The 25,293-nt window shown below is 44.1% G+C and overlaps 4 protein-coding genes across 8 annotated transcripts in view; 1 reads left to right on the top strand and 3 right to left on the bottom strand.

The window, feature by feature from the left end:
* The window catches only part of LOC131721045 (C3 and PZP-like alpha-2-macroglobulin domain-containing protein 8), a 34,145-nt gene extending 33,441 nt beyond the window's left edge, over positions 1-704 (bottom strand). The window contains exon 1 of the mRNA XM_059014061.1: positions 156-704. Coding sequence (XP_058870044.1) covers positions 156-244 — 89 coding nt within the window. The 5' untranslated portion in view covers positions 245-704. The remainder of the gene's footprint in view (positions 1-155) is intronic.
* Positions 705-2,268: 1,564 nt separating this feature from the next.
* On the bottom strand, positions 2,269-6,282 carry LOC117401369 (SAC3 domain-containing protein 1). 3 transcript variants are annotated; one of them, XM_059014242.1, is made up of 4 exons: positions 6,154-6,282; positions 4,634-4,958; positions 3,733-4,009; positions 2,269-3,440 (listed from the first exon to the last, which is right to left on the bottom strand). In XM_059014242.1, the coding sequence occupies exons 1-4, from the start codon at positions 6,213-6,215 to the stop codon at positions 2,980-2,982; spliced, it is 1,125 nt and encodes a 374-aa protein (XP_058870225.1). In that variant the 5' UTR covers positions 6,216-6,282; the 3' UTR covers positions 2,269-2,979. The 3 variants fall into 3 exon arrangements, with proteins under 3 accessions (XP_058870225.1, XP_058870226.1, XP_058870224.1); XM_059014243.1 differs by lacking the exon at positions 6,154-6,282 and adding an exon at positions 6,056-6,139; XM_059014241.1 differs by having other exon boundaries at positions 2,270-3,440; positions 4,634-4,961; positions 6,154-6,281.
* A 716-nt stretch (positions 6,283-6,998) lies between these two features.
* LOC117401492 (HAUS augmin-like complex subunit 8) lies at positions 6,999-10,768 on the bottom strand. 2 transcript variants are annotated; one of them, XM_034002254.3, is made up of 10 exons: positions 10,653-10,768; positions 10,134-10,204; positions 9,834-9,895; positions 9,442-9,589; positions 9,077-9,187; positions 8,853-8,947; positions 8,507-8,665; positions 8,041-8,182; positions 7,455-7,596; positions 6,999-7,252 (listed from the first exon to the last, which is right to left on the bottom strand). In XM_034002254.3, the coding sequence occupies exons 1-10, from the start codon at positions 10,709-10,711 to the stop codon at positions 7,123-7,125; spliced, it is 1,119 nt and encodes a 372-aa protein (XP_033858145.3). In that variant the 5' UTR covers positions 10,712-10,768; the 3' UTR covers positions 6,999-7,122. The 2 variants fall into 2 exon arrangements, with proteins under 2 accessions (XP_033858145.3, XP_058870263.1); XM_059014280.1 differs by lacking the exon at positions 9,834-9,895 and having other exon boundaries at positions 10,653-10,745.
* Positions 10,769-11,711: 943 nt separating this feature from the next.
* Positions 11,712-25,293, top strand: LOC117401429 (RNA exonuclease 1 homolog). 2 transcript variants are annotated; one of them, XM_059013987.1, is made up of 16 exons: positions 11,712-12,086; positions 13,154-14,820; positions 15,257-15,358; positions 15,850-16,051; positions 16,833-16,990; positions 17,067-17,207; positions 17,395-17,518; positions 17,627-17,746; positions 18,134-18,271; positions 18,489-18,602; positions 19,331-19,404; positions 19,963-20,073; positions 20,499-20,614; positions 21,184-21,322; positions 21,952-22,072; positions 22,408-25,293. In XM_059013987.1, exons 1-16 carry the CDS (start codon positions 11,891-11,893, stop codon positions 22,494-22,496), a joined length of 3,612 nt encoding a protein of 1,203 aa, XP_058869970.1. In that variant the 5' UTR covers positions 11,712-11,890; the 3' UTR covers positions 22,497-25,293. The 2 variants fall into 2 exon arrangements, with proteins under 2 accessions (XP_058869970.1, XP_058869969.1); XM_059013986.1 differs by having other exon boundaries at positions 11,713-12,086; positions 15,850-16,054.

Below are 25,293 nucleotides of genomic sequence, written 5' to 3'. Positions count from 1 at the left end.
CATCTATAACAAAAATAAATCAATGGACTTGAAAGTTAGAGCATGGCATACTTTTAAATCCTCCAAATCCATTTATATTTATCTGTAGCTCAATGTGAACCCCGGGCTGCCCTTAACAGTACAAACACCCCCAGTCCCTCCAAAAGAATACTTACTGTCTTCCACGGGCATAGCTGGACTGAACCAGTAACACCGACACAACACAGCTTATCCAAAGCGTGCGGTATTTCTCCTGCATTTTCATACAAGTCCAGAGCGGGCGGGTTTCTTATTTTAAATTGAAATCCAAAAGGAATTCCTTCCCCGGAAAACTTAAAAAGTAACCCGTCATGGATTTCTTCGCTTCAGGCCACACAATCCATCGAGTTTTTTGGTAAGTGGTACAAGCGGTATTTTCTCAAACGCGCCCGATTCTGTCGCTTCAGCACCGCTCGCTCACATTTTTCAGCATTGAGCCTTGTTTATTCTCTGGGAAAGTTTCTTTTTCCTCTCTGTATTTTCTTTTATTTTCACCCCTTATGGTTTTTTCCCTCTCCGCTCTCCCTCTCGTCTACTCGCTCCTCTCCTCTCCTTTGATGTTCGCTTTTGTCTCTATGCCTGCCTGCGCGCGTCCCTCAGCCAGATCCTTGATAAGCACAGCAAGCCCCGTTCTGTGCGCTATTCCGTTTTCCCCACCCATAAATTACAGTGTAGCCACACCAACTAACAAGCCCGCTTAAGCACAGAGAGAGAGAGAGAGAGAGAGAGAGAGAGAGAGAGAGAGAGAGAGAGAGATCGTTTTTTTCAAAGCAGTACAACTCCTGCGCTAAGAAAGCGATTCCCAGTTTTGTGATTTGCGTGTGGTTATGCGGTTTCAGCGGTTAAGGGTCCCCCCGGTAATAAAGGGTTTCACGCTTAAGTGAATCCTGCGGTACTGGCACGCACTGTAGTATTGTGAACGCCGTCACTTTCAAGTATGGGTACAGTAGTGCAATACGCACGCAGAAGCGCTGCAATGTTTTAATCCAAAACCACTCATTACATCGCGCTTTATTGATATGTTTTTGTAAAGGATATAGGGTGTAGTAGTTCTATTATAGGTACTAGCCCTTAAAAAACACTAGATTTATCTTTGAAAATATATATATATAGATCACTAAAGATTCTGAAAGTTGTTTTGCTTTTTTCCTAGGTATAGGAATTGATCACACCCGTTTCTATAATATTTCTATTGTTTTCTATAGAGATCAATTGCTCTAATTGATTAATTCTGCGGATTTCTATAAATATCTATGTAAATTTTTTTTTTATCAATGGGTTTTTATATAAGTAGTCCATTGTTCCCAGAACTGTAAAGGATCCCAGTGATTCAGCATCAACAACATGGCTAGGTAACCCATTCCATCACCTCACCACTCTGTAAAAACGTGTCTCCAACCCTCTGTCCTAAGTCTGTCTACACTTAATTTCCAGCTGTGTCCTCAGGTCCTGCTTTTGTGCTATGCTTGCAAACAAGATCACGTAATTGGCAATATAAGCAAAGCAAGGGTGACCGAACATGTCTACGTGTAACTTAATACCGAACTTTTAATAATTAAAAAACCCCAAAAAACTGCATTTTCCGACAAGTACGGGGCTCACTATCTCGCTGGGAAATAATTCGTTAATTGGTGTATTTTAACTTATGTACACCCTGTCAATGTTTAGTTTTGTTGACACTCTGATGTAAAGGGAAGCAGACGTTGGTGTTAGTCCAGTTTGTGAAAATTCTCCCCCTTTCCCCAGTGGTTGGTTTAACTGTAAGGAGATAGAGCTTCATTTCTCCTTCGTGTAATATGCATGCTGCTCTGAAAGCCAAATCAAATGCGTTTTTTTTTTAACCCTGTATTTTATTATTAGAAACAACTGTAGATTCAAAACCGCCTTCAGGGGTGCATTATAAAGAAGAACGTCTCCTAACATATGTATGATTAGCACATGCGGATATGTATACTGTATGGAATGCCGCATTGTGAAGCTATAGCATCCTCTGCTGGCATTTAGAGGTATTGCATCTTATATTTTGCATTTTGTGGTCTATTTGTAGGTGTGCAATCAAACGCCTTTAAAGATGGTATTTGTATTGAATGTCATCAGGGTTCTTGTATTTTCAATGCTTGCCAAATGCACAGATATTTCAGCGACGATTCTTCAGGGATATATACCATAGACAAAACACGTGCTTGGTTATTTATTTATTTATTTATTTATTTATTTATTTATTATAAAAACAGTATAGATATATACATGTTTTATTAAAAGGCATTTTTTTGCCCAAGAAAAAATATATAAAACACACAAGCATATCAAAATACATCTGAAAACAACGAAACACGAGATGTACTGTACAATAGTTCAGAAAGAAAATTGTGTAATATTACAAATTAACTAAATGAGAAGCACCACATATATATATACACACACACTGTATAACTGTAATTCCTGAGTAAGATGATAAGGTACTATATTTCCTAACACCAAACAAACATAAGTTAGAAAAAAAAGACCCACACATAATGTAAACCCCATAAAAATGTTGGCCTTTGAAGATGGCCTGTAAAAACAATAGGCAAATTGCCCATGTAACACATTTTCTATGGATTGGAAGCAGTTTACCTGCAATTTGTCCATAGGCAAAAACATACGTCCTAATGCAGGGATGGAAATAAGACTCCTATTGCACAGCAGTTCCACCCCATTCCAGGTTTTAATACGAGCTTGATTAGACACCTTGTATAGGTAACAAGCTCAGGTGAGTCTTACTAAACCTAAAGTAAAACCAGGAATGGATCAAACCGCTATGCAACGGGAGTCTTACTTCCATCCCTGTAATGCTTCAGAAGTGGCAAAGAAGAATTGTTGCTACATCAATGGGCACTACAGGGTTAAATATCTCCGTCCCACCCCCAGCAGTAAATTAGAGATCACATTAACACAGCAAATGTGTTGGCAGCGCGGAGGCTAGGAGTAGCCGTGGATAACGTCCGCGATGCTTCTGTCTCCCTGTTTCCTGTCCACCAGCTCATAGGAGTGTCTGCTAACGAGCGCCGGCGGGTATCTGAAGGCCGTCTTTAGGAACGCCACGGTGTCACCGCTCACCGTGATGCCGTGCTCCCGGCACAGCTCTGCCGCCTCGCCAGGGCCCGCCAGGGCCAGGAGCTCGGCCAGCAGCGGCAGGGGGTAGCGGCAGTTCCTGCTGCTGTACCCGTGGCTGTAGAAGAGCAGCATCTCCTGCCGGCAGCGTGGGAGGTGCCGGTGCACGGCGCAGCTCTGCAGGAACGTCAGGCTCCGCAGCAGCCGGAAGAACCGCACCAAGTTGCCCTCCAGGTACGCCCGGCTCACAGACGCTGCCAGCCTGACCGGCGCGGAGCTCCTCACCGGCTCGGGGAGCTGCAGGGTGTGGTGCAGCGCGTGGAGGGAGCCTGAGAACAAACCCAATAGATGTTAGTGCTGCCCACACAAAAAACGTGGGTTATTCGCTCTTCAATATTCTTTCATTTCAGGCGCAGATCCACTCCAGGTTTAACAGGTACAATCGTATACTGAACTGCTTCAAGGTCTGGGTGGAGGTTCACTTAAAACATTTAGAACAGGGTTGGAACAAAGACCAGGAGTGGAAGGGACCACTTTATGGACACCCCTGTTCTAAACCAAGACAACCCAGCGAACAGGTCCATGTGCATCCCCAGTCCGTGCCAGGCCTGGGCTACTCACCTAGATTATAGAGCAGAGCCAGGGCCTGGACCTCGGGCTCGTTGTCGTGGATCCCCTCCTGGTAGCAGTCCAGCAGCCAGCTGAAGCACTCCTGGACGTGCGTGTCGTTTATCTTGGGGTCGAAGCAGCGCAGCGGCTCCTGGCACAGCCTGTAGGAGGCGTAGACGAGAAAGCGCAGAGTCCGCTCCAGCACAGCCACGCACGGCCTCCCGCTCACCCGCTGGATCGTCAGGTCCTGCCGTGCGCTCCGCAGACGGTCGAACACGAAACCGTAAACCTGCGGGCGAGGTAGAACAGAAACTTCGACTCGTCTTACAACTGCACAAACCCATCTTCAGGACAATAACACCGCATTGGTGTCAATTGAGCTGAGTTACCGTTCCCATGTGAAGCAGCTGAAGAAACAGCCACTCGGAGTTGTGTGGGTCGCTGTTCTCCACAAAGCAGCAACCATCACAAATCCACAAAGCTGTTTCTTCACTGGGGTTGGTAAATTAGCTTGATCGACACCAATGACCCTCGCCTGATATCAGTGGAGAGCTCAATCCCATTAATCGGATAGTTGTTTCTTTCCTGCAACACCTTTAACATCTTCAAGAAACACCAAAGGGAAAAAAAATGTAACTGTAGGTGTCAGATGCACCTAGCCATAGGGCCTTAAAAGGGTGCGGTTTTATATTCCAGGGATGGAAATAAGACTCCCGTTGCACAGCAGTTTGATCCATTCCGGGTTTTGTCTAATACCTGACACACCTGAGCTTGTTATCTAGAGACTGTGGCTGATCGAGCTCACAGTAAAACCTGGGAATGGGTGAAAGTGCTATGCAATAGGAGCCTTATTTCCATCCCTGCTGCAGACTTCCGTTTCTGACTTTTAAAATGTAAAGCGAAACAAACCAACCTCTGTCCAGGGTGCCCCGGTCTGCCCTGATGCGATCTCGTCTATCAGGTAGCAGACGGTTTTGAGCAGGACCGCTGGCGGGCGCAGCTCGCTGGGGCAGGTGGAATCCTTGCCCGCGGCTGGCCGGCTGTACTCCTTCACAGCCCGGCCGGGGTCAGCGCTGGGCAGCCTGTCCCGCTCGGTGCCCTGCAGGATCTCGAAGCGGTGCAGCCGCTTCTGTCTCTGGCGCTCCAGACGCTCCCTCTCGGAACACATCCCTGCACACGTGCCCATCGGCGCCGCCCCCTCCTCATCCACCCGCACCGTTCCCCGTCTGGGCTTCCAGCTGCTGAAACACCAACACAAGCGGGGTTCAGACCTGCGGCGTCCCACCAGCTCCACGTGGTTAGCGGTTAGTGCCGGGATGAGCATTCAAACGTTCGAATGTTCTTTTGAAATACAAAAGAAAGCCCTTTACTTTTGCATTACAGGGATGGAAATAAAGACTCCTATCGCATAGCGCGTTCACCCATTCCCAGGTTTTACTGTGAGCTCGATCAGCCACAGTGTACAGGTAACAAGCTCAGGTGTGTCTTATTAAACATACAGCAAAACCAGGAATGGATCAAACTGCTATGTAATGGGAGTCTTATTTCCATCCCTGCCTGATTCTGGAGAGCAAAGGTATATTCTTACTAACTATATTAATAAAAAAATAAACCCATAAAGCATGGTGTACAGTGGAATGGATGTTTATATGACGATTAAGAGCATGGTCATTTTTTTGCAGTTTATGAATATTCGTCCCAGAGAGACCGAGCCAAAGCAGCCTTTGCATTACGTCACGGTTACGTCACGGTGAGATGCAATAGCTCCATACTGCTAGTTGGCTATCTCTGTGACGGCAATTTTGAATCCTGTACTGTTCCATATATTGATGTAGGTTGGAAATTGGGAGATTAAGACCACACCATTATCAAGCTGTGTTCAATTTCACAAACAAATACGGAACAACATTAAACATTAAAAAAAAGCTAGCCTAATCTAGTTGATGGTAAGCAGAAGAGACCGCTACAGCGTGTCACTGAACTAATCGCAGATAACCTAATAGGGAGAAAATAAAGCCACGCTCTTGTACGGTGCTGTATTAAAATATCATGCTGTAGTATTGTTTATTATTGTAATTATCCCCTGTCGCACAATCACATCGTTTCAATACAAAAAACAGCATCTGTAAAAGTGAAGCCATAGTGTATGTGAAAGCTGACTGCTTGCATTGTTTATTATGTTACACGGCAAAGCAGCGTGCCATGAAACGAGTTAGGAAACAATCAATACTTGATCGTGTGATTCTACATTTTATAAACCTCAATCTTCTGGAGTCCTACGAAAAGTATCTTAATAACAAAACAAACACAAAAATCCATGCAAACGGAACCGTACTCCACTGCCAAATACGGTGTACCCCTAGAAACAGCAACACAAAACTAAAAAACGCGTTTTTAACAACGACAACAGCACAGTTAATACGGCGTACTCACATGGACACATTCGCTCTCTTGTTCATTTTCAGCTGGCTTGAGTTCGGCGTCACGCAGGGCATTGCCCAATCAGCGCCGACGCATTGAACTATCGTTTTTTTGGAGGTGGGGTTTAGGTCAACGTTCACTCATAGTCGCCGTATTTATTAAGGGCGGAAGTATCCCCATCTAAGCTTGCAACCTGACAGCTAGCCAATTAACAGCGGGAATGTGTTGAGAGAGACAGGCTTCCTAGCCAATAGGAAAGTGACCAGGAGAGGCTTTACTTCGAGATGTATTTAACACATCTAAGTTCATGCCAAAGCCTAAACGTGCTTGACCTGTTTCGCATGGGACTCTTCACTAAGTTTTAAGGAAACGGGACCACAAGACAAGAAAAGGATTTTTGTGACTTTGAACCATGAAAGATATATTGCAGTGTATTGCAAGTTGCAGTGTGGACAGGACGTTCGTGTCTGCTTGCTTACTACAGCCTAGCAGAAAGAATAAAAGAATGCCTTATTGATGGTCCGTTTTGTTTACATTCCCCAAAGGTAGGATGCAACAGGTTTTATTTTGAAGTGTCGCTGTGGTCCAGGAAGTTGGGAATTGCTGGGGCTGCATTACAATTGTGAAGTTTAAAAAAAGAAAAAAAGAAAATAAAAACTGTTAACTATATTGCAGCTCATGATAATAAACCTGCAATAAGCTTAATCTCATTACATGCATGCATGTGCATTTGTCATGATGTTTGCAAAGCATGCAGTGCCATCTGTGGTGAAATGCAGTAAGCTTGGCTTCTTTTTCCCTTTTAACATAGTACCACCGAGTGACAAAAGAACCAGTAAATCTGAAGACAACAACAGTTTTTGAAAAAAAACACTGAAACTTTATTTAACAAACATTATAAAACAGTAATAGGAAAACATTGCAGCTGTTTTTGCAGGTAGTGGAAACACAGCTCCAGACACCCTCACATTCAGTTTTATGTTAACAGTCCTTCGGGAAATACAGATCCCGTGCTACTGCCAGGCCCGTCGATTCTTCGGCGCTCCTCTGATGAATCAAAACAGTCTCCCGGCTGACCAACGAGGACAACTCCAACACCTCAGTAAAAACTCTGCAAGGAGGGAGAATCACTCATTTAATATAAAGCGCAAAAGACATATGAGCTGCAATCCCTTTTGTTTTATCATGTGGTTTTAGGGTCACACTCATTTCACGTGTGAGACGAGCTGGACTGGACCACAGGCGAAGGCTGGGTGCGTGATAATAAATCATTCCACATCTTTCCTTACTCCTCTCGCTGTCAGCAGACTCACCTTCCTAGTTCCTCGTCCACGCTCTGAGTTGTATCTTTGACAGCCTTCAGTAGCTCACAGGCTCTGTCGCTCTCCTCAGCAGCCGCAGGGTTTAACTCTGACAGTAGCTTTTCCGTTTCCTTAAGACAGACTGCAGCTTTATCTATATATAAAAAAAAAAAAAACACATTTAAAAAATACAGAAAGCTATTAGGAATGCACCTGTGCCAGCAGCAATACTACTCCACTCTTATATAGCACTGGGCACATTGTCAAAGTCTTTACCCGAGTCTGTGAATATGAGAACAAACATGAGAGACTGTGCTACACACTGCATGTAGAGAACATCCCTCTCCACACCACAACACTAGTATGGGAAACCCCTTCTACTGCACCTCACGACACAGCGATGATGTAATAGCGTTACATTCTGATTCCATTCCGGAATGCCGCTGTTTCCATGTCAGCCGATGATTAAAAATATTTGCCGTAGGTTAATTAACTTTAAATAATAAAATCACAGCACTAAAAAAAAACATCCATTTACAGACTTAACACAAACACGTCTGCCATTACAAATATATACTGCAGTCTAGAGAAATAATACCAAGAAAGGCTTGTCTGTCCCCCTCTATGTGTATGTTCTTCACAGGCAGCTCATGTCTCGTGGTATCCAAAGCCGTTGCAAAGGTCTTGTACTCCTGTTTAAACTTTTCAGCTGCTGCAGCCAGGGGTGTTAATGCTGCGATCTGCAACGAAAGGCAAAATCGGAAGAAACACCAATTCAAATACTGAAAAACAAATTCAAATCAAACGAGGTTTAACTGGGACCTGCAGCAGGTTGATCTTCTCCTCGCGTTGTATTGGCTGCCTGTATAGGGCCACACAAGCGCAGCAAACGTGCGTGTGCAGTGCTGAACCCATCCTAACAACGGTGGAGTTTGTCTAACCTCACGTTTATGTCTATAAACCAATACTGCCATCCACAGCTTTTACAGCCAGGGCTAGGTATCCATTCTGCCTGGCGAGAGGGAGAGACACAGAGAGAGGGAGAGAGTTTATCTACAAAGCACCTGCAGATCCAACAGGCTGTCCAGCTCCTTCTCTTTCTGCCACAGTTTCAGCTGCCGTTTCTGCTCCTGCACTTTCCTTCGGAGATTCTCCTCCTCTTCCATCACCGCTAATAAACTCCTCTCTGCTTCCTCCTTCAGCCTGGTCGTGTTTCTTTCCATCTACCAAATAAGAAACACAACACATGTTTTAAGTTACATACCCATCCCCCTGCCACAAATACACTGTATATGTGATCTAAATAAAATACACGAGGTAGCCTCTCTGCTATATGCTTTCGTTGGGATAAAACTATGTGTTTTTTTTGTTTTTTTTTTAATTCACATACTTCACTGTCATTGTACTTACCAGCACTGTTAGGCAAGTTAGCAGCCAGGTTTGATTGTCAATGGCGTGCTCCAGATCCATATCCTGTGGCTCGGAGGGCTTATGCACAGTCTTATCTGCAACGTGAAACACATGTTCAGAAATGTACTGCGTCTGCCAGGTGCTCTAGAGTGCATTGTGTTCTAACAGCAGTATTCATAATAGTTTGGCCGCGTGTGCATGTACCACACACGATAGGGTATTACCATTAATAACAGAGATGTCCAGTTCAGGAAGGATAGAATGACCTTCAAGCAACGTTGACTGCAGTTCGTTTTTTCCAATCCGCGTAGCATCCAGGACGTTTGACTGCAGCTCTAAATGAAGATATTAAAATTATATATGTATATCTCAAATACAAGCCTTCCACAGGCAGCAGATCTTTCTCTTTGCTAACAGGTAAGATCACTTGGATTTACCTCTACCAAAATGTTTTTCATTCGGTGATTCACTAATTTGTTTAATTCACTGTAAGGCCATGCTGGCAGCGAATTATAAAAGTCCTATATTATTTCTAATCGATCACCGCTGTACTGCAGGGACCCGCTGCACAGGAATCAGGTGAACTTACTTGACGGTATTTTGTATAAACGAGGGGGCTCGGACCTCCTGCTTGGTGTGGTTGGCTTTGTGGGGGTCCCCAGTTTAGTTGGGGTCCCCAGCTTCGTAGGTGTGCCTGGTCTGTTTGGGACACAGATGGACTGGTTCATCACAGCGTTCTGTGAACACAAAGCAAATACGCTCCGTTAAAAAGGTAAGCAGCTCAAAAAAGTCATTTCTTTTTTTCTTTACGTTTCTTTTAATATCTTATTTCTGTTCGCAGTCTCTCCGAGCGGTTCTGGGTTCTGTTGCCCCCTGGTGGTGTCGCTGTTCATCTTCCGTGACGTGGACCGCAATCTGTACAGAGACTGCAGTGAACAGAAAGATCAGGCGTAGGGTTGACAAAAAGAGCTTTCTGCATACCTTTGCTGCTGGTTTCTTATCTGGTACCATCATATATCGAGATTTCACAACTTTACCTTTTGCTGTAATAAAAAAAAAAAAAAAAAACTAATTAGGAAGTACACCTCCAATGCACCCCCTTCTCCTCTGCACTGCAAGCTTTGGTATCTTTGGTATACTAAAAAAAAAAAAAAAAAAAACTACACAAAATCAGGATTTCTTTTATTACTATTCACAGAAAAGAGATACAGTTTGGAGTAAGCACTAGCTCGTATTAATGAACTATAACAAAGTTAAAAGTGCGTGATGTCTTCAATTTACGTTTGGGTTTTTTTGTGGGGGCACCACTACTGTTCCCAGCGCTCGTGTTGCTGCCATCGCTAGACGTCGACCTAGTGAAGAGAGGAGGGAGAGAGGGAGAGAGGAAGAGAGGAGGGAGAGAGGGATGAAGCAACAACATTTCAGTATCTGAGCCGCTGAGCCCCCCAGTTACTTCAATACGATACAAGGGACATGTGTGTCCCACAAATACAATGATGCAAACCTTCTCATGTTTGCAAAGAGGTGCATGCAAAGGGGGTTAATATTAACTGATTCACTTAATGTGTTTTAAGAAGAACCCGTTTGAACAACCTAATAATGCAAAATACTGTATTTAGTGTAAACTTGAACACGAACTGCATATTATTTAAATCGTGAAAAAAAACGTCATTATTCTTACAGTGTGTCTAGACATTATACTAAATGTGTAATCAAAAAGGTGCATATCTTTCTTAACTTTTGCAAACCCGTAATCGAATGACAAAGATAAGAATTTTCGTATTTATTGTTATAACTTACTGTGTTGCATCTCCCGAAACACACACCTTCCGTGGCTTGGGCGGCGCTGCAGACGCCATTATTACAGTGACGTATTATTGTTTTTGAACGAACCCGCCGGGCATGCGCAATAGAGCACAACCGCCAAATACAGTTAAGAGAAAGAAGAAATGGGCCAGTCCTTTCAAATATAGGGGTGGACTACTTTCTAAAATATTGTATTCCTAAACTAATAGTCCACTGTTGAGTTATAAAAAAAGATATAATATTTAAATAACATAAAACTGCTGCATTAGTTCGTTAAACACCACTACAAAATAATCCAAAACATTTAAACAGTTGAGTTTTGAAAGAAAACTCCCCCTCCGAATGTGTCAAAATGGACCGCGTACTGTACCCTACTTTCGCGAATATAAGCGCATCCCTGCAGGATTTTGGCTGGGCCTGGGACCCATAGACAGTGAGACAAGTCCCCGTTATATGAAATGTTTTCAGTGAGAAAGACGTTATCTTTGCATACAAGATCGTTCTAAAAACAAAACAAACAAACCCCCATCTCAAAGCTCTTATTTTCAGTTTATAAATTCGTGACCCCAGCACCTGTAGAACTCAGTTTTTCCCCTGGGACACTTATCAACCTTCCTTAAATGCGCTTTACTTGCTCTTATCTGCCCCCTATTTCACTGCATTTAATCCTGTACTTCAGAATACTGTAATCTGACAAGTGTTTAACCTGCAGTATTTTGTATTTAATCATATCCTGATGTAACTATCACTATTTAATCATATCCTGATGTAACTATCACTATTATCTGCTGTATTATTGAATTGTATTTTGTCACACTTGTACTTGCTTGAACCAAAGTCATTGTATTTATCTTGCTCTTAATTGTATTATTACTTGTACTGTGATACTTGAAATGTATTTGCTACGATTGTAAGTCGCCCGGGATAAGGGCGTCTGCTAAGAAATTAATAATAATAATAATAATAATAATAATAATAATAATAATAATAATAATAATAATAACCTAACAGGAACAGGCAGTTCCACGGCGCGCCCGCTGACGCAATGGTCCGCGCCGGCCGGCCCTTTTTGTCGGCGTTTGTTTTTTTTTCTTGTTAAATATGGCGGCGCGGGTGGATGTGTTATTGTTGTCGTTTCTCTAGCGGAAAAAGCGAGACACAAAAAAAAACAAAAAATATCAAAACAGCCGTCAGTTTCTCACAACGGGTATGAAACGGGGGGGAGGAGGAGGATGCTGAGAACCACGGGCTTCTTTCGAGGGATTGACTGTCCATTTATTAACAGCCCCGGGAGTTGCGTTAATAACAACAACAACAATGCAAAGAACGGAGGAGAGCTCTGCAGCAGACCTTACTGTCACTTCAGACACAGCAAACCGAGGAGGGCGTCCTGTAAGGAGAGCAAGGCACGGAGCTCGACGCAGCAGGGTACGAGTGCGCGTCTTTGACTTTTTTTTAACGTCTCTATACAGTACGTGTTTGCATGATTTATTTTTTAGAAGAACGCTCTTTGTGGGCGGTGAAAGGACGGTGCTGTGAAAGGACGTTTCTTTTCGTTCTTTTATCGTGCTTTTGTTTGACAAAAACGTTCTGATCAGTTGCGTTTGTATATTTGCCCAATTCTGTAGATCCGTGTCTGCGGAATGTACTGTATTCAATAGTCGTCTTAATTCATACTCTCTGTTTTTATGAGAGATCCCAGAATCAAAACATCCAAGTGATGCTGGACCGGAAATAAGTGGAGGATTGTGTTCATGCCAAATCGACCTGCAAAACATCTGTGCGCTACTAGTTCGGTTTATACTTTAATTGCGCCCATATTATTCTGTGTAATAAATAAATAAATACATACATACATACATACAGATAAAACAGTTGCACCTTGGTTATGTTGTGCTTGCAGATAGTTAAAAAAAAAACTCGCTATAATTATTTTAATACATTTGTAAATTGTACTATTGTAGCGCGAAATATAGTCATAACAAGCAACACAAACTTAAAGGGTCAATTTGTTATTTTCCTTGTAAACAGCATTGTGTGTATTAATTGTACTGCGCTGTTATGTTAAGATAAATCTGCCCCTTGGTGCAAACCAGCACCGAGGAGACAACCCCCAGAGCCAAGCCGAATGAAGGTGCTTGCTTAGGTAGACTGTGGGAGTGTGTAAACAACGAGGGGCCCTTGCGACTGCAGGAGATACCAGCTGTACATCTCTTTTAACATCTGTCTAAAAGACCTGGCTATTTCAGAGCAGCTGTGGTATCCTGTGTGCCAGCCACTTATACGATTTGAGTGGATTGTCGATTTTATGACCTCAGAATTGCCCACATAAAACTTTAGCCACTTTAGGAGCAATTGTGAATGTACACCCCCACCCCACCCCCTTTTCTCAGCAGGGACTGACCGAACTTTGTGGTGAAGTAGTATGTGTCACCAACATTTTCACAAGCTCCGAAATAAACAAACGCATTGCTGAAATTCTCAATTCTTTACAGAGCAAGGCTGCGACCCGTACAGCCCTGAAGTCACGAGGCCGGCGGGACAGAATGGAGAGGAGTCGACCCGGAGCGACTCCGTGGAGCTGGAGCCCAGCAACCTGGAGCTGGAGCTGGTCAACCGGGCCATTGAGGCTGTCAAGAGCGAGGTGGAGCGGGAGCAGAAGAAACTGTCCTGGCTCGAGGACGTGGCTGAGGTCAAAGGCGACGCCTACAGTTCCCTTGAGTACGACCCCAGTAGCTATCAGATCAGTGCGGTCAGGGACTACAACCCCACCCCACACTCCAGCAAGTACACGTTGGACCCTGATAGTAAGTCTAAAGGCAACTCGCTGGAATACGTTCCTGCGGTCGTATCCAAGGCAGCAATCAAAAAGGCAGCACCCTCAGCATTGACTTGTAATAAATACACTATTGACAAAACGAAACCCACAACCGATCTGGAGTATGACCCTTTGTCTAACTACTCGGCGAGGCACTTGAATAAAAAGAATGCCAAGGACCAGAAAAGAGGCAGGAGGAATCAAGAAGTGAAAGAAGAGGAAGGCTACGTCCCCACCGCCAAGAAACCCCGCCGCCAAACGGACTTCCAGAAGTATGAAGTGGGGGCCGACTTTTCTGAATCGGATGATGAAAATGGGACAGGATATCGTCCCAGTCCCATCAGCCGCCTGCAGCGCGGGAGCTTCTCGGACGACGAAACGGGCGACAGCGGGAATCGGGAGGGGAAGGAGAGAGCCGCGCAGCACGACCCGGAAGATACCGATAGTGCGAAGCTTGGGGAGCAGGAGGGAAAAAGCAGAGAGAAGAAGGAGAGCAGTAAAGCGTCTGACAAAAAGATGAAAGCGGAGAAAGTCAAGAATGGAGAGAAGGAACCCTCTGGCAAAAAGAACAAGGAAGGTTTAAAGGAGAGGGGAGGGAAGAAGGGGGAGGAAGTGAAGTCGTCCAGTTCTAAAGAGGCAGCCAAGAAGGACAGAAACGATGGGAAGAAGGAGAACAAAAGCAAAGGCGGAGACAAAGTGAATGACAAAGACAAAAGCGAAGAGAAGGAAGTTAAACAGGAGAAGGGTCAGGGAGGCAGCAGCGGCAAGAAGGAGAAGCACGCGCCGGAGGGGGCGAGAAAGGAGAAGCCGAAGGTCTCGGACAGCAGCTGTGGAAAGAAGGGCGACGGGACAAGCAAAGCAGCGGGGAGGGGAGACAGGAGCAAGAAGGACCCCTCAGGATCCAAGGATCTGAAGAACGGGAAGCAGGGGAGCAAAGAAAAGAAAACAGGGAGCAAAGAATCGGTAAAGGAAGGGCAAAAGAGCAGCTCAACAAAGGAAGAAGGAAAGAGGCCCCAGAAAATAAAACTGAAACAGAGGACGCTGAGTCACGTGGATCTGTTTGGTGACGAGAGCGGTGATGAAGACCACCCGGGTCAGGCCAGCAGCTCCAGCAAAGGGGATTCCTTCCAGGGAAAGCGTAAAACCAGCAAGCGGAAAGCCTCTGCGTTCTCCTCTTCAGAGGACGAGATCGAGGAGGCGGAGGAGGAGGAGGAGGATGACCGGGATTACTCCAGCTTGCAGAATGAACTGGATTACGAGGAGGACCCAATGGAAGAGTGCCTGAGGATATTTAATGAATCAAATGATGTGAAAACGGAGGACAAGGGGAGGCAAGCGAAACAGGTAGAGCAGCAATGTGCACTTCTTCATTTAAATAAAAATATATATTCAAATGTATGGTTTTTGCATGTCGCATGAATCCAAAATGATTTAATGAAATTCATTTCCCAGTAGTGTGTGTGTGTGTGTGTGTGTGTATATATTTAATAAATATAGAGCTGAAGAGCGGAGGTATGTGTATGTTCTGCTGTTTAGATCATTAAACCAGACCTAAGCAGTAGAATGCTCTGTTTGCTTGTTCCTAAGAGCTCCATTCTAAGTGTTTATAATGGAAGTATTTGAAAGGGTGCTAATCGACTACCCTGCTATGGGATTGCTGTACCCTATTCACGCTACCTAAATAATGTGTGTTAAAGAAAAGGGTTTGTATGACAGTATTTACAGAGGACAGGACAGCTGCTCCCGTTGTAACGCTGAGTGGTCGTTTTCGTTCTCGCAGGCACCCAGCGAGCCCCCCGAGAACGGAAGCACAGACGACACTTTAACAACGCTCTTCCCGGGACAGAAGAAGAGAGTTTCCCACTTTGCATGCAAAGGAGACGTAAGTGAGGAGAGCTGCATGACCCTATTACCAGGCTTGTTGAGTAGCCAACGACTTTCTGCACGAGTTCCCCACTGCAGGTTAAAGGCATGACCCTGGAGGATGTATAATTCCCCGACGAAACAACTGAAGTGCAGGTGTTTGAATTTGCATTGGTTATCCCACACGGAGAGATGCTAAGAAAAGCTGCGATTTTCTTTTTTTTTCTTTTTTAATTTAAATTTTTGTTTTGTTTTTGTCTTAAGTGAGCATGGTCCTTTCTCCACACAAATGCAGGTTGTCTGGATTAAATCAATTGAATAGTGAATGCAAAATATGTGATTTGACTATATAACTAGACTTTAGAAATGGGGGTATTTTTTTAGCAATGTGTGTGGCTTGGGTGGGTAAAACGCTGGGACTTGAAGGGTGTAGAATTTTGTAGTGTGGAAATTAGTGGCGAGGTGGAAATCCAGTCAAAACAAATGTAACAAGTCAACCCTGCTCTTTAGGTGGAAGCAGCCCCGAAGCAGCCCGTCCGACCCTACAGAAGGGCCACTGCCCAGGAGACCTGCTACAAGCGCATCCAGATGGCACAGCAGCAGGCAGTACAGCTGGCTGCGGCAGCAAAAACCGCTGCAACCACCGCGGCATACGCAGGAGAGAAGAAGAGGATTGCTCATCGGCCAACCCTGGCTGCACCAGCTGCGAAATGTGGTGCGACCACACAAGCACTTTTTTTTTTTTTTATTTAATTAAATTTTTTTTATATGAATGCTCTGGTACCTTAGTGATCCGTGTTTCATGAAACTCAAACCAGCCCTGCACCCGTTCCTGGGTTTCAGAACTACCTTCAGTATGTTGTTTGACTCATCAGGGGCTAGGAACTTGATGCTTAAATATAATAAAAGATCCCTCTCTTATAGCCACATGAACGCCAAGTAAATTGTAGAACGCCAAGTAGAAGATTGACCAGTTTTTGCTTATTTCAATAATATACCTAAACAAGGGAGGTTTTTTTAAACCCAGGAGTGGGTGCCGGGCTAGTGCGAGTTTCAAGCACTGGAGTTTAGAAGAGAAAGTGGCTTTTCAAAAGTGTTCTTTCACTGGTTTAACAATTGCTGACAGTTTGTGCGCCATACAGAAAACTAAAAAACGTCAAGAGTACAGTTGGATCGCTCTGGCTACTGAGTATCTATATGTGATCGGACTCTGGGGGTATATGGTGTAAGTTATATCCATCAGTCTGAATGCACGTCACACTTTTCATACATTCAGCGTGATCCTGATGGCACTAATTGTGTGTTTGCAGCTGTGGTATGGTACAGATATGCTGCTAAAGGGACATTTGCACAGCCAATAATTTTGCTGGAAGCATCTGCAAGGGGGGAGAAATCTGAATTGCCTGTCCATTTCCAGACATTGTTATTTGTCAAAAGTGTGAATTTGAGGGTGCTTCAAACTGTCAAGCAAAGTCCCATTCCTATTTCTTCAGGCCCAGTGGAAGGAAGGAAGGCTGGCAGCAACGTGGCCTCACCCAGCAGGTCTGGATCCAGTTCCCTGACTCTCAAAGCTCACACGTCCGCTTCCTTCCCATCAAAGACCACCAGCACTGCAGTGCAGAGGAGAATAGCGCACACCCCTACTTTAAAGGTAAGTAGGGGAGGGAGGAAGGCTTTTCCACGTCTTGCTTTAGGCTATTGGACTAAAACATATCTACCCCCCACAGAACTTTTCTTCTTTAAAGAGGCCCATCATTCCGACCGAGTTTGGTGCCAAAGTCCCGACTAATGTCCGTCAGAGGTATCTCAATCTCTTCATTGATGAGTGCCTCAAGTTTTGCTCATCCGAAGAGGGTGCTTTTGAGAAGGTGAGTGAAAACTAGCTGGTGGAGGACTTTCGCCAACAAGTGAATGCCAAAAAATGTTTACTAGGGGAGTTGTTTCGCCTCTAATGGAACTAGGTTTTTTTTTTCCATGTGTATTGAAAAAACAAAGGTAGCTGATTTAAAATAGCTGCATATATGAGAGAACCCTGTATTTGTTTTCTCCTTGCAGGCCCTGGCGGAAGAGAAGGTGGTGTATGACAGAAGCAGCAACCGCAATATCTACTTGAATGTGGCCGTGAACACGCTGAAAAAGCTCCGGGGCCAAAGCACTGTCCCCACGTCCCCTACCAACAGTGCGTTTCAATACAGCTTTGAATTGCGTTCCTCTCTGTATACTTGACATGGATGCATCGGTTCTGCATAGCACCTCAAGCATAAAACCGTTTGCCCTTTTCTTTCAGAGCCTCCCAGTGTGAATAAGAAGAGTCTCTCCCACGAGGAGCTGCTGGGAGGGAGGCTGGCAGCCAAGACCAGCTTCACACTGAACCTCCTGGGGAAACCACAGGAGGAGGAGCTCACAGGTGAAGAGCAAACTCGAATGATTAACTTTATATCTGCACGCTGTCCCAGTCCCAAGTCACAGCCTGCAGTCTTTTGGTATATTATTGTCATGAGCAGGTGCCAGAAATTTGAGTGATCGGGTCCCTGCTGAATCTGCTCTGGACTGATTGCACTGATCACTGCATGCACAAGCCTCACCCGAGAATGTTTGTTTGCTATCAGAAGTAGTTCCTGCAGCAATAATATAACTTGATTGAGGATAGTTTTGAAAGCCCAGGACTGGATGCAGGAGTTTTTTTGCTTTCATAAATTATTAGTTTTTTTTCATCTTTTAAAATTTTGTATTTAGTTAGTGGTTGAAATGTTTTAAATGAAGATTCATGAAATGGCTTTTTTTTATTTACCAGGCGCCACACTGTACAGGAAAATGAGAGAGTACCTCATGACTGAAGAGCAGCTTCAGGAGCATGGATACCCCCGACCAAACCCTGACAGACCAGGGGGAGCGATCGTCCACACGGCCGCTGAGAAGAAAGTCCTCGATCGTGAGTACAGCCCCTTAGAGAATTCTATCTAAACGAGCTTCATGAAGTTCAAATGAAACCTGCTGAATAATGTTCCGATAACATACTGACATAACGACTTTATCCAACTCCTTTAATTCTGGAGCTTCAAAATGTGTTGATGTGTAAATACAAAGGGAGTGCTGGCTGAGTAAACTTCAGAATTGAAACATTTTAAAATGTTTTTCTCTCTCTTTAGCCTTCACCAAAGTGTGTTGCCGCTGTGGGTCCGAGTACACAGTCTCTGCGAATGGGAACTGCGTTCGAAGGGAGGAGTGTACCTTCCACTGGGGGAGACTGCGGAGACAGAGAGGTGCGTATTGGAGAATGAAAGAGCTTTATACTGCGCTACTGAGATCCTTTACAATCCTGCTCAGAAGAGACCTGCAGCAATGAAGAGTGGGGATTGGGAGAGGACTGCATGAGACTGAGGACCCTGTTTATCCAAGACTTGATAAAAAACAAAGTGTTTCTCTAATTGTGAAATTTAAAATTACACAAAACAACTGGGAAATTTAATTTAAGGTTTCCGCATAGCGTTTAAATCTTTCTTTTATTGAGTTACAAAACATTTACAGTTTGATTTTATTTTTTTTACCTTAACAGCACGTTGGTGTACAGACCTTGGATAAATCACAGGGTTTGTGTTTCAGTCGAGCAGTCCTGATTTTTAGTTCCAGTCAAACCTGTATAAAAGGCCACCTTTTATAGACGGTCTAACTGTCTACAGCAGGGATCCCCAACCCTGGTCCTGGAGAGCCTCAGTCCTGCAGGTTTGCTAGGTGTCTTTATATCGTCAGTGACTAAAGATCTAGAACACGTGTTAATCTTGACTAATTAAGCCAATAATTGGTGCAGTTAAGTAACTGAGAGCTCGGTTGAAATGTAAACCAGAAGACCCTGTGCTCTCCAGGACCAGGGTTGGAGACCCTGGCTCTACAGTAACTACTTGCACAGTTCCTTGTTAAATGAACCCCGGACAGTTTTACGACGCTCCCCTGAGCGATCGAATGGTTTAAAGGTTTGCCTGTTCTCTCCCAGCTCCTGATGGATGGGAAACTCAGTACAGCTGCTGCTCTGGAGCGGTGGGGTCCACAGGCTGTCAGGTATCCAAGGTAGGTGGAGGAGATCTTCACAGTGCGGGCAGCATGATCACTACTGTGGGGAAACTGCTGCTGTTACATGGCTTTGAAGGTCAAAATCGAATAGAAAAAAAGCTGTGATCTTCAATACAGGAAGACACAGAAATATCCAAAGGCCTGTTATTACATGCAGTTAAAAAAAATGAATACATTCATGAGAATTTAATTTTAAAACTGAAAAATGAAACGATATGCTACTAAGGTTGAAGGATCTGCCCGTTAAATATGTTGATTTTTTTTTTTAATTGGTTCTTGATTTGGTTTGCCTTTTTATGTAGGCTTAGTTCCACAAAGGATCACAAGGGGGCAGTGCAGCTATGCAATACACAAAATGTTTTCTCCCAATATAGAAAACCTCATACATTCACTTACTGTGGACCTGCTGGGTTTTAGAGCATTTTACATTGCTTGCAGTGTACAAACCTGGTACACATAACTGTGCAAATATCACAGGCACCATACCCCACGTGCTTTTGTAATGTTGTTTTGGTGGGTCTGTAAACGAAAGTAAACCCAATCTCCTTGTTTCAGCAACACGTCCAGGACGCGCGCAAAGAGAATCTGGACGGGTATGTGCAGACGTTCGACAAGCCCGCCTCACAAGAGGGGAACCCTGGGGTCTACGCTCTGGACTGTGAGATGGTGAGCATCTTCTTCTCTCGGGATAATTCAGTGTCATACGGTGCTTATAATTTGTGTCTAAATCCTCTGACATGACTGGTTATCTGGAGGTAAGCTAGTCAGACCCCTGATACGACATTCAGATTTGTTTATATGGCAGATTCAATATATATACATACACAGACACTCAATCCAGTTTTGTATTCAGGAGCTAGTATGCATTTTTCTTAGTTTGATTGAATGAGACCAAAGTAGATCATAAAGTAACTCAAAAATTCTATGTATTTTTATTTATTGAATCAACCAACATTTTTTTTTTTTTTTAAACTGGATAGATCAGCTGTTCCTATAGCTTTCCCTTGGAGCTTGCATAACTGCTAGTGCTCGACAGTGTATTCTGTGTCGTGTTTAGGCTCTTTTCGTCACTCTAGCCTTTCCCTTTGCAGTGCTACACAAAGCAAGGTCTGGAGCTTACCAGGGTCACGGTGATCAACTCCGATCTGAAAGTGATCTACGACACGTTTGTCAAACCTGACAGCAAAGTCGTGGATTACAACACCAGGTAACAACCAGCCTGTCTCGCACTCTGTGGTTTGTAATGTTTAGTTGCAATGCTCTAGGCTCTGTTATCAAAACCATTTTATTCACACCAATTTTGCTTAACTAGAAATGTACGCACTTTTAAAGGGGAGGCTAACTTCAGGGCTTAAAACTTTCTGTTTGTCAGTCCTGGGTTTCAAAACAAAGTACATTAAAGTAATCGATGCAAGATCCAATTAAACGGTACATTTTTGGTCAAACGTTTAGTAAAATGCTATAGGAGGCTGTGTGATGCAGTGGTTAAAGAAAAGAGCTTGTAACCAGGAGGTCCCTGGTTCAAATCCCACCTTGGCCACTGACTCACTGTGTCACCTTGAGCAAGTCACTTCCTCAACCTCCTTGTGCTCCGTCTTTCGGGTGAGACGTAGTTGTAAGTGACTCTGCAGCTGATGCATAGTTCACACACCCTAGTCTCTGTAAGTCGCCTTGGATAAAGGCGTCTGCTAAATAAACAAATAATAATAATATGCCGTTAAGGATTTAATGTTTTAAGCTTTAACAGCCAATGGCAAAATGTGCGTGTGTTGGCAGGTTTTCAGGGGTGACTGAAGAGGATCTTGAAAACACCACCATAACAATCCGCGATGTCCAGGCCGTGCTGCTCAGCATGTTCAGCGCTGACTCCATCCTGATTGGACACAGTCTGGAGAGCGACCTGCTTGCACTGAAGGTAGCGCCCACGAGTCATAGAGGAGGGGCAGGCTGAGGGTTTGTCAGGGGAGTCTTGCATGCTTTTGAAACTTCGTACTGTTAAAGACAAAATCCTATCGTAGCAAGCCACAGTGTGAAATAACACATGGAGTGTAACTGGATCTTTTAAGCAGTCTACCTCTGGAATTTGAGTCGGGGGTGGGGGGAGCTGTTGTGTGTAATCGCATAAAACTCAGGTTTGCTTTTTGAGAGAGCCGTGTCTCTTATACCTTCACCTGGTGAGCTTAACAGGGGGAACGGGAGGGGCCAGCTATCGGTGACAGAGCCTAAGCACATAATCCCCCCTCCTATTGTTTTGGGGTAAGAGCTGGCGATTGACAAAACCTGAGAATGGGGAAATTAAGCTGCTTTGCAGTCGAGCTAATCTGGCAGATTACTGTGTAGCAGGGACTGGTGTTCAGAGAAGCTGCATACCTGCTCTGACGACCGTTCCAGAGGGCTGGAGGCACTTTTGGACCAGGTTTGCTAAGCTTTTGCTCCCAGTGCATCGTAATAAAGAACCTGTTAATGCTGCAGATCTACAAGGAACTGTCCTCTGTACACATGCAGGTGTCCTTTTATGGTGTTAATAATTGTCTTTCTCTGTAGCTGATCCACAGCAGGGTGGTGGACACTGCAATAGTCTTCCCTCACCGGTTGGGATTGCCATACAAGCGAGCCCTTAGAACTGTCATGGCAGACTACCTCAAGCGCATCATTCAGGACAACGGTAAAGTTGCATGACTTTAGGGGGGATACTTGCTTTCAGAATGTTGTTCAGGGGTTCTTGTTCAAGGCGTTGTCCAAACACAGCTGCTTGGATTTCTCCCACTTTGGTTTCCAGATTAGCTCCAGGTTTTTTTGTCTTCAGAGCACTTAAGGAATCTTGAGTTATCTGACCCTTAAACACACAACATGTGCCACACACACCTGTTTTTTTTTTTTGCACACTAGATTTAGCTTTGACGGGAGGGCTGAAGGACTTTTCATGATGGTGTGTTAATTTGCTATGTTTGTAGCGTTGTGCGATGACTCATTTAACCCAGTTTGCTCTTTATTGAACAGTGGAAGGACACGATTCCAGCGAAGACGCCTCCGCTTGCATGGAACTCATGATCTGGAAAATCAAAGAAGATGCTAAAGTTAAGAGATGACCCTCCTTTACTTTAAAAAGAAAATATAAAAAAACTAAAAAAAAAAGACACACACACGCAAGTAAAGGACCTAATTCATGTAGGCTAAGCAGGAACTATAACTGCTGCTGAAGAGGCACTTAATAATGGATCATGAAGATGGGCCACCTTGGGACAGGATGATACTGCATCTGCTCTGAAGAGACGGGGCCCACTGATGAGAACCACCGCTCCACCCAGAGTCTAGCGGCCCGCCAGAGAGCAGGAGATGATGTCATGAGTGGTCATCCTGAATGAGGAGGCTGATCAGAGACAGTATTATTATTATTATTATTATTATTATTATTATTATTATTATTATTTAAATCCCAGGCTGAGATTCCATGTCTTATTTCCATGGGTGTTACAGAATTGTCCCCAGTTTAGATGGATTGAGAAACTAAGCCAGGAAAGCCTAATGCCCAGAGTTCTAACCTCTTTCATTCTGCAATACCGCAGTTTAATATCCCATCCCGCCATCGTGTCTGCTTGCATCAGGAATTCTGTTCCCGGTCCTGTTTTTAAAACGACTGTAAAGTATTGCTGCACAAGGCAAGGCACGGAAGGTGGATGCAGAATGCTTTGTGGATCAGTGGCTTTTTCTTGATGTTGCTTGGTTGTGTCAGAATCATTCTTTTAAAGGCTTGGACCCAACATGAGTTGCTGAGGCTGGTTCAGAGCCCTGTCCTAACTCCGGAAAGACCTCCCATGTTTAAAAAAAAAAAAAAAAAAAAAAAAAAGGAAGTTTTGAAATATTTATGCAGGCTTGTCCGTTGAATCTTTTTTTCCCCTAAAAATGTCAGTTTTCTCAGTTCAGTGATATGGTTTGTTCAAGTAGCCTGTATTTACGCAGGTGTTTTCCTTTGACCTTTTTTTTGTGCGTCTTTGCAGTAAATGCTTGATACAGGGTGTCCAAGTCACTCGAGTCCCTCCTTGCAATGAAATCTCACCTACTAGAAATGGGGCGCCTCCGCTGGGCCTGTCCCAGAGCATGCTGTGGCTGCAGGGATCCAGGCTGCTGTTACAGTTTCTGGCCAGCCACTCTATTTCTAAACTAGAGCTGACTTCAGCTTATCTAAGCGGCAGACAATTCACTCAACGATTATACTCCCACATTTTTAAACCGCTTTTGTTATTTCCGTACGTTTTTAGAACTACCTGTTATTAAAATGATCAGGCGCCAGCAACAACCCTGCCTGCATTTAAAGCTGCTCTTAACTGATTTAAGGTAAATCAATTAAAGACTTAAGCTTTCAATTGGTTGGCTGAATCATCCGTTCACAGAAGACTTATCGAGAACTTTATTGCTAGCCCCTGATCATTTTAGTAAAACATCTCGGGTAGTTCTATAGAACAGAACTGTGGATTCCACCCCCCCTGGTCACATGCACACATATCCAGATACTCCGAATAGTGTCATGCCTACAGCATTATGGGCATCCATGCTAGTTTTCCTCAAGAGATCCTCAGACTTTACATTAGTTACAGAACAGATAGCAACAGTAATAATATACTTCATGTTAGCAGTCCAGGGTTTCGCTTGAGCCATTTTTCTGATGATGCACGTAGAATAATCGAAGCAACTGAGTGGTAAAAACCATTTAGACCCTGTTTGAAACAAACCTTGGTCTACAGTATTGCTGGCCTTTCGAGGGCCTGAGTTTTGAACAACAGGGCAAAAGCATTGCTGAGCTGACTGGCAGATCAGATACAACGTGCAGAGAAAGGAAATTTGACTGACCTGTGCTGTAGTGTGACTGCAGTTGCTTTTACAGGGAATTTTGCCTTCATTTTAGCAAATGCATCTCGCCCTGTTTGACGTTGACCGCACAGCACCTGCACTCTTCTATAAAGGCAATTAAACAGCATTCATTTTATATAGCACCATGGAGGGCTATACAATGCAGATAATAGCAGTGCTGACAGCAATAATTAAAAGTTTTCACTCGGGGCTAACGAGGGGTTAGATGACTGCTTTAACAGTCTTGCGGTATCGCTGTAAGCAAAGGCCCTTTTAACCATTCGTACACAGGCTGATCCTAGGAAAATCCAGCCAGCTTGCTAAAATGGGTAGTGTGCATTGGAACATACGACCGTAGAAATAGATGCTGTACCATTTACAACCTTAAGCTGATTTGCAGTTCAAATGTAGGCTCCCCCTCCCCAGGTCCTCTGTGCATGCCATGCTATCGCAGGAGGCTGTAGGTCCACTTTTATAAGTAGATTCAAAGTCATTCTGCCCCAGCGTTGCAATATGTTACCCGCTTCAGTCTTTGGGGACAATCAGGTTAATGTGTTAATCGGCACTTAAATGTTCATTTTAAATCTGAGCTCTCCTGTCGTGATTACTCTGTGTGTGTCATCAGGCTTGTTTATTAAGACGCTGTTTAATAAAGACCAGGCTGCTGCATGAAGCTGGACTGTTTGTGATCCGCAGTGGCCAGGACTGGGGACCACGAACTTGCTGAAATCAACACTTTCATTCTTCTTTTTGTTTTTGCCGTCACTTACGTTAAGTTTAAAACCCACGGGTAGTGCCGATGTACTCTTACTTTGCATGGATATTGCAAACCCATTGTGAATTAGCCTGGGGTAGTTCCCTTTATGGATATCCTCCCTGCCCTCCACACCTCGTCCGATAAACCGCTTCACATTTATCTAGCTAGGTAGACATGCAATAACTAGTCATTTAAATAATATTTAAAAAAGTAGTCCAGATTATCTGAAACAACGTTATGTAAAAAAAAAAAAAAAAAAAAGTAATGACTCAAGATGTAAA

Source organism: Acipenser ruthenus, chromosome 47 (assembly GCF_902713425.1).
Source record: "Acipenser ruthenus chromosome 47, fAciRut3.2 maternal haplotype, whole genome shotgun sequence".
NCBI classification, from domain to species: Eukaryota; Metazoa; Chordata; class Actinopteri; order Acipenseriformes; family Acipenseridae; genus Acipenser; species Acipenser ruthenus.
The sequence above is the reverse complement of the archived record's forward strand: the minus strand, read 5'-3'. Positions and strand labels throughout refer to the sequence as shown.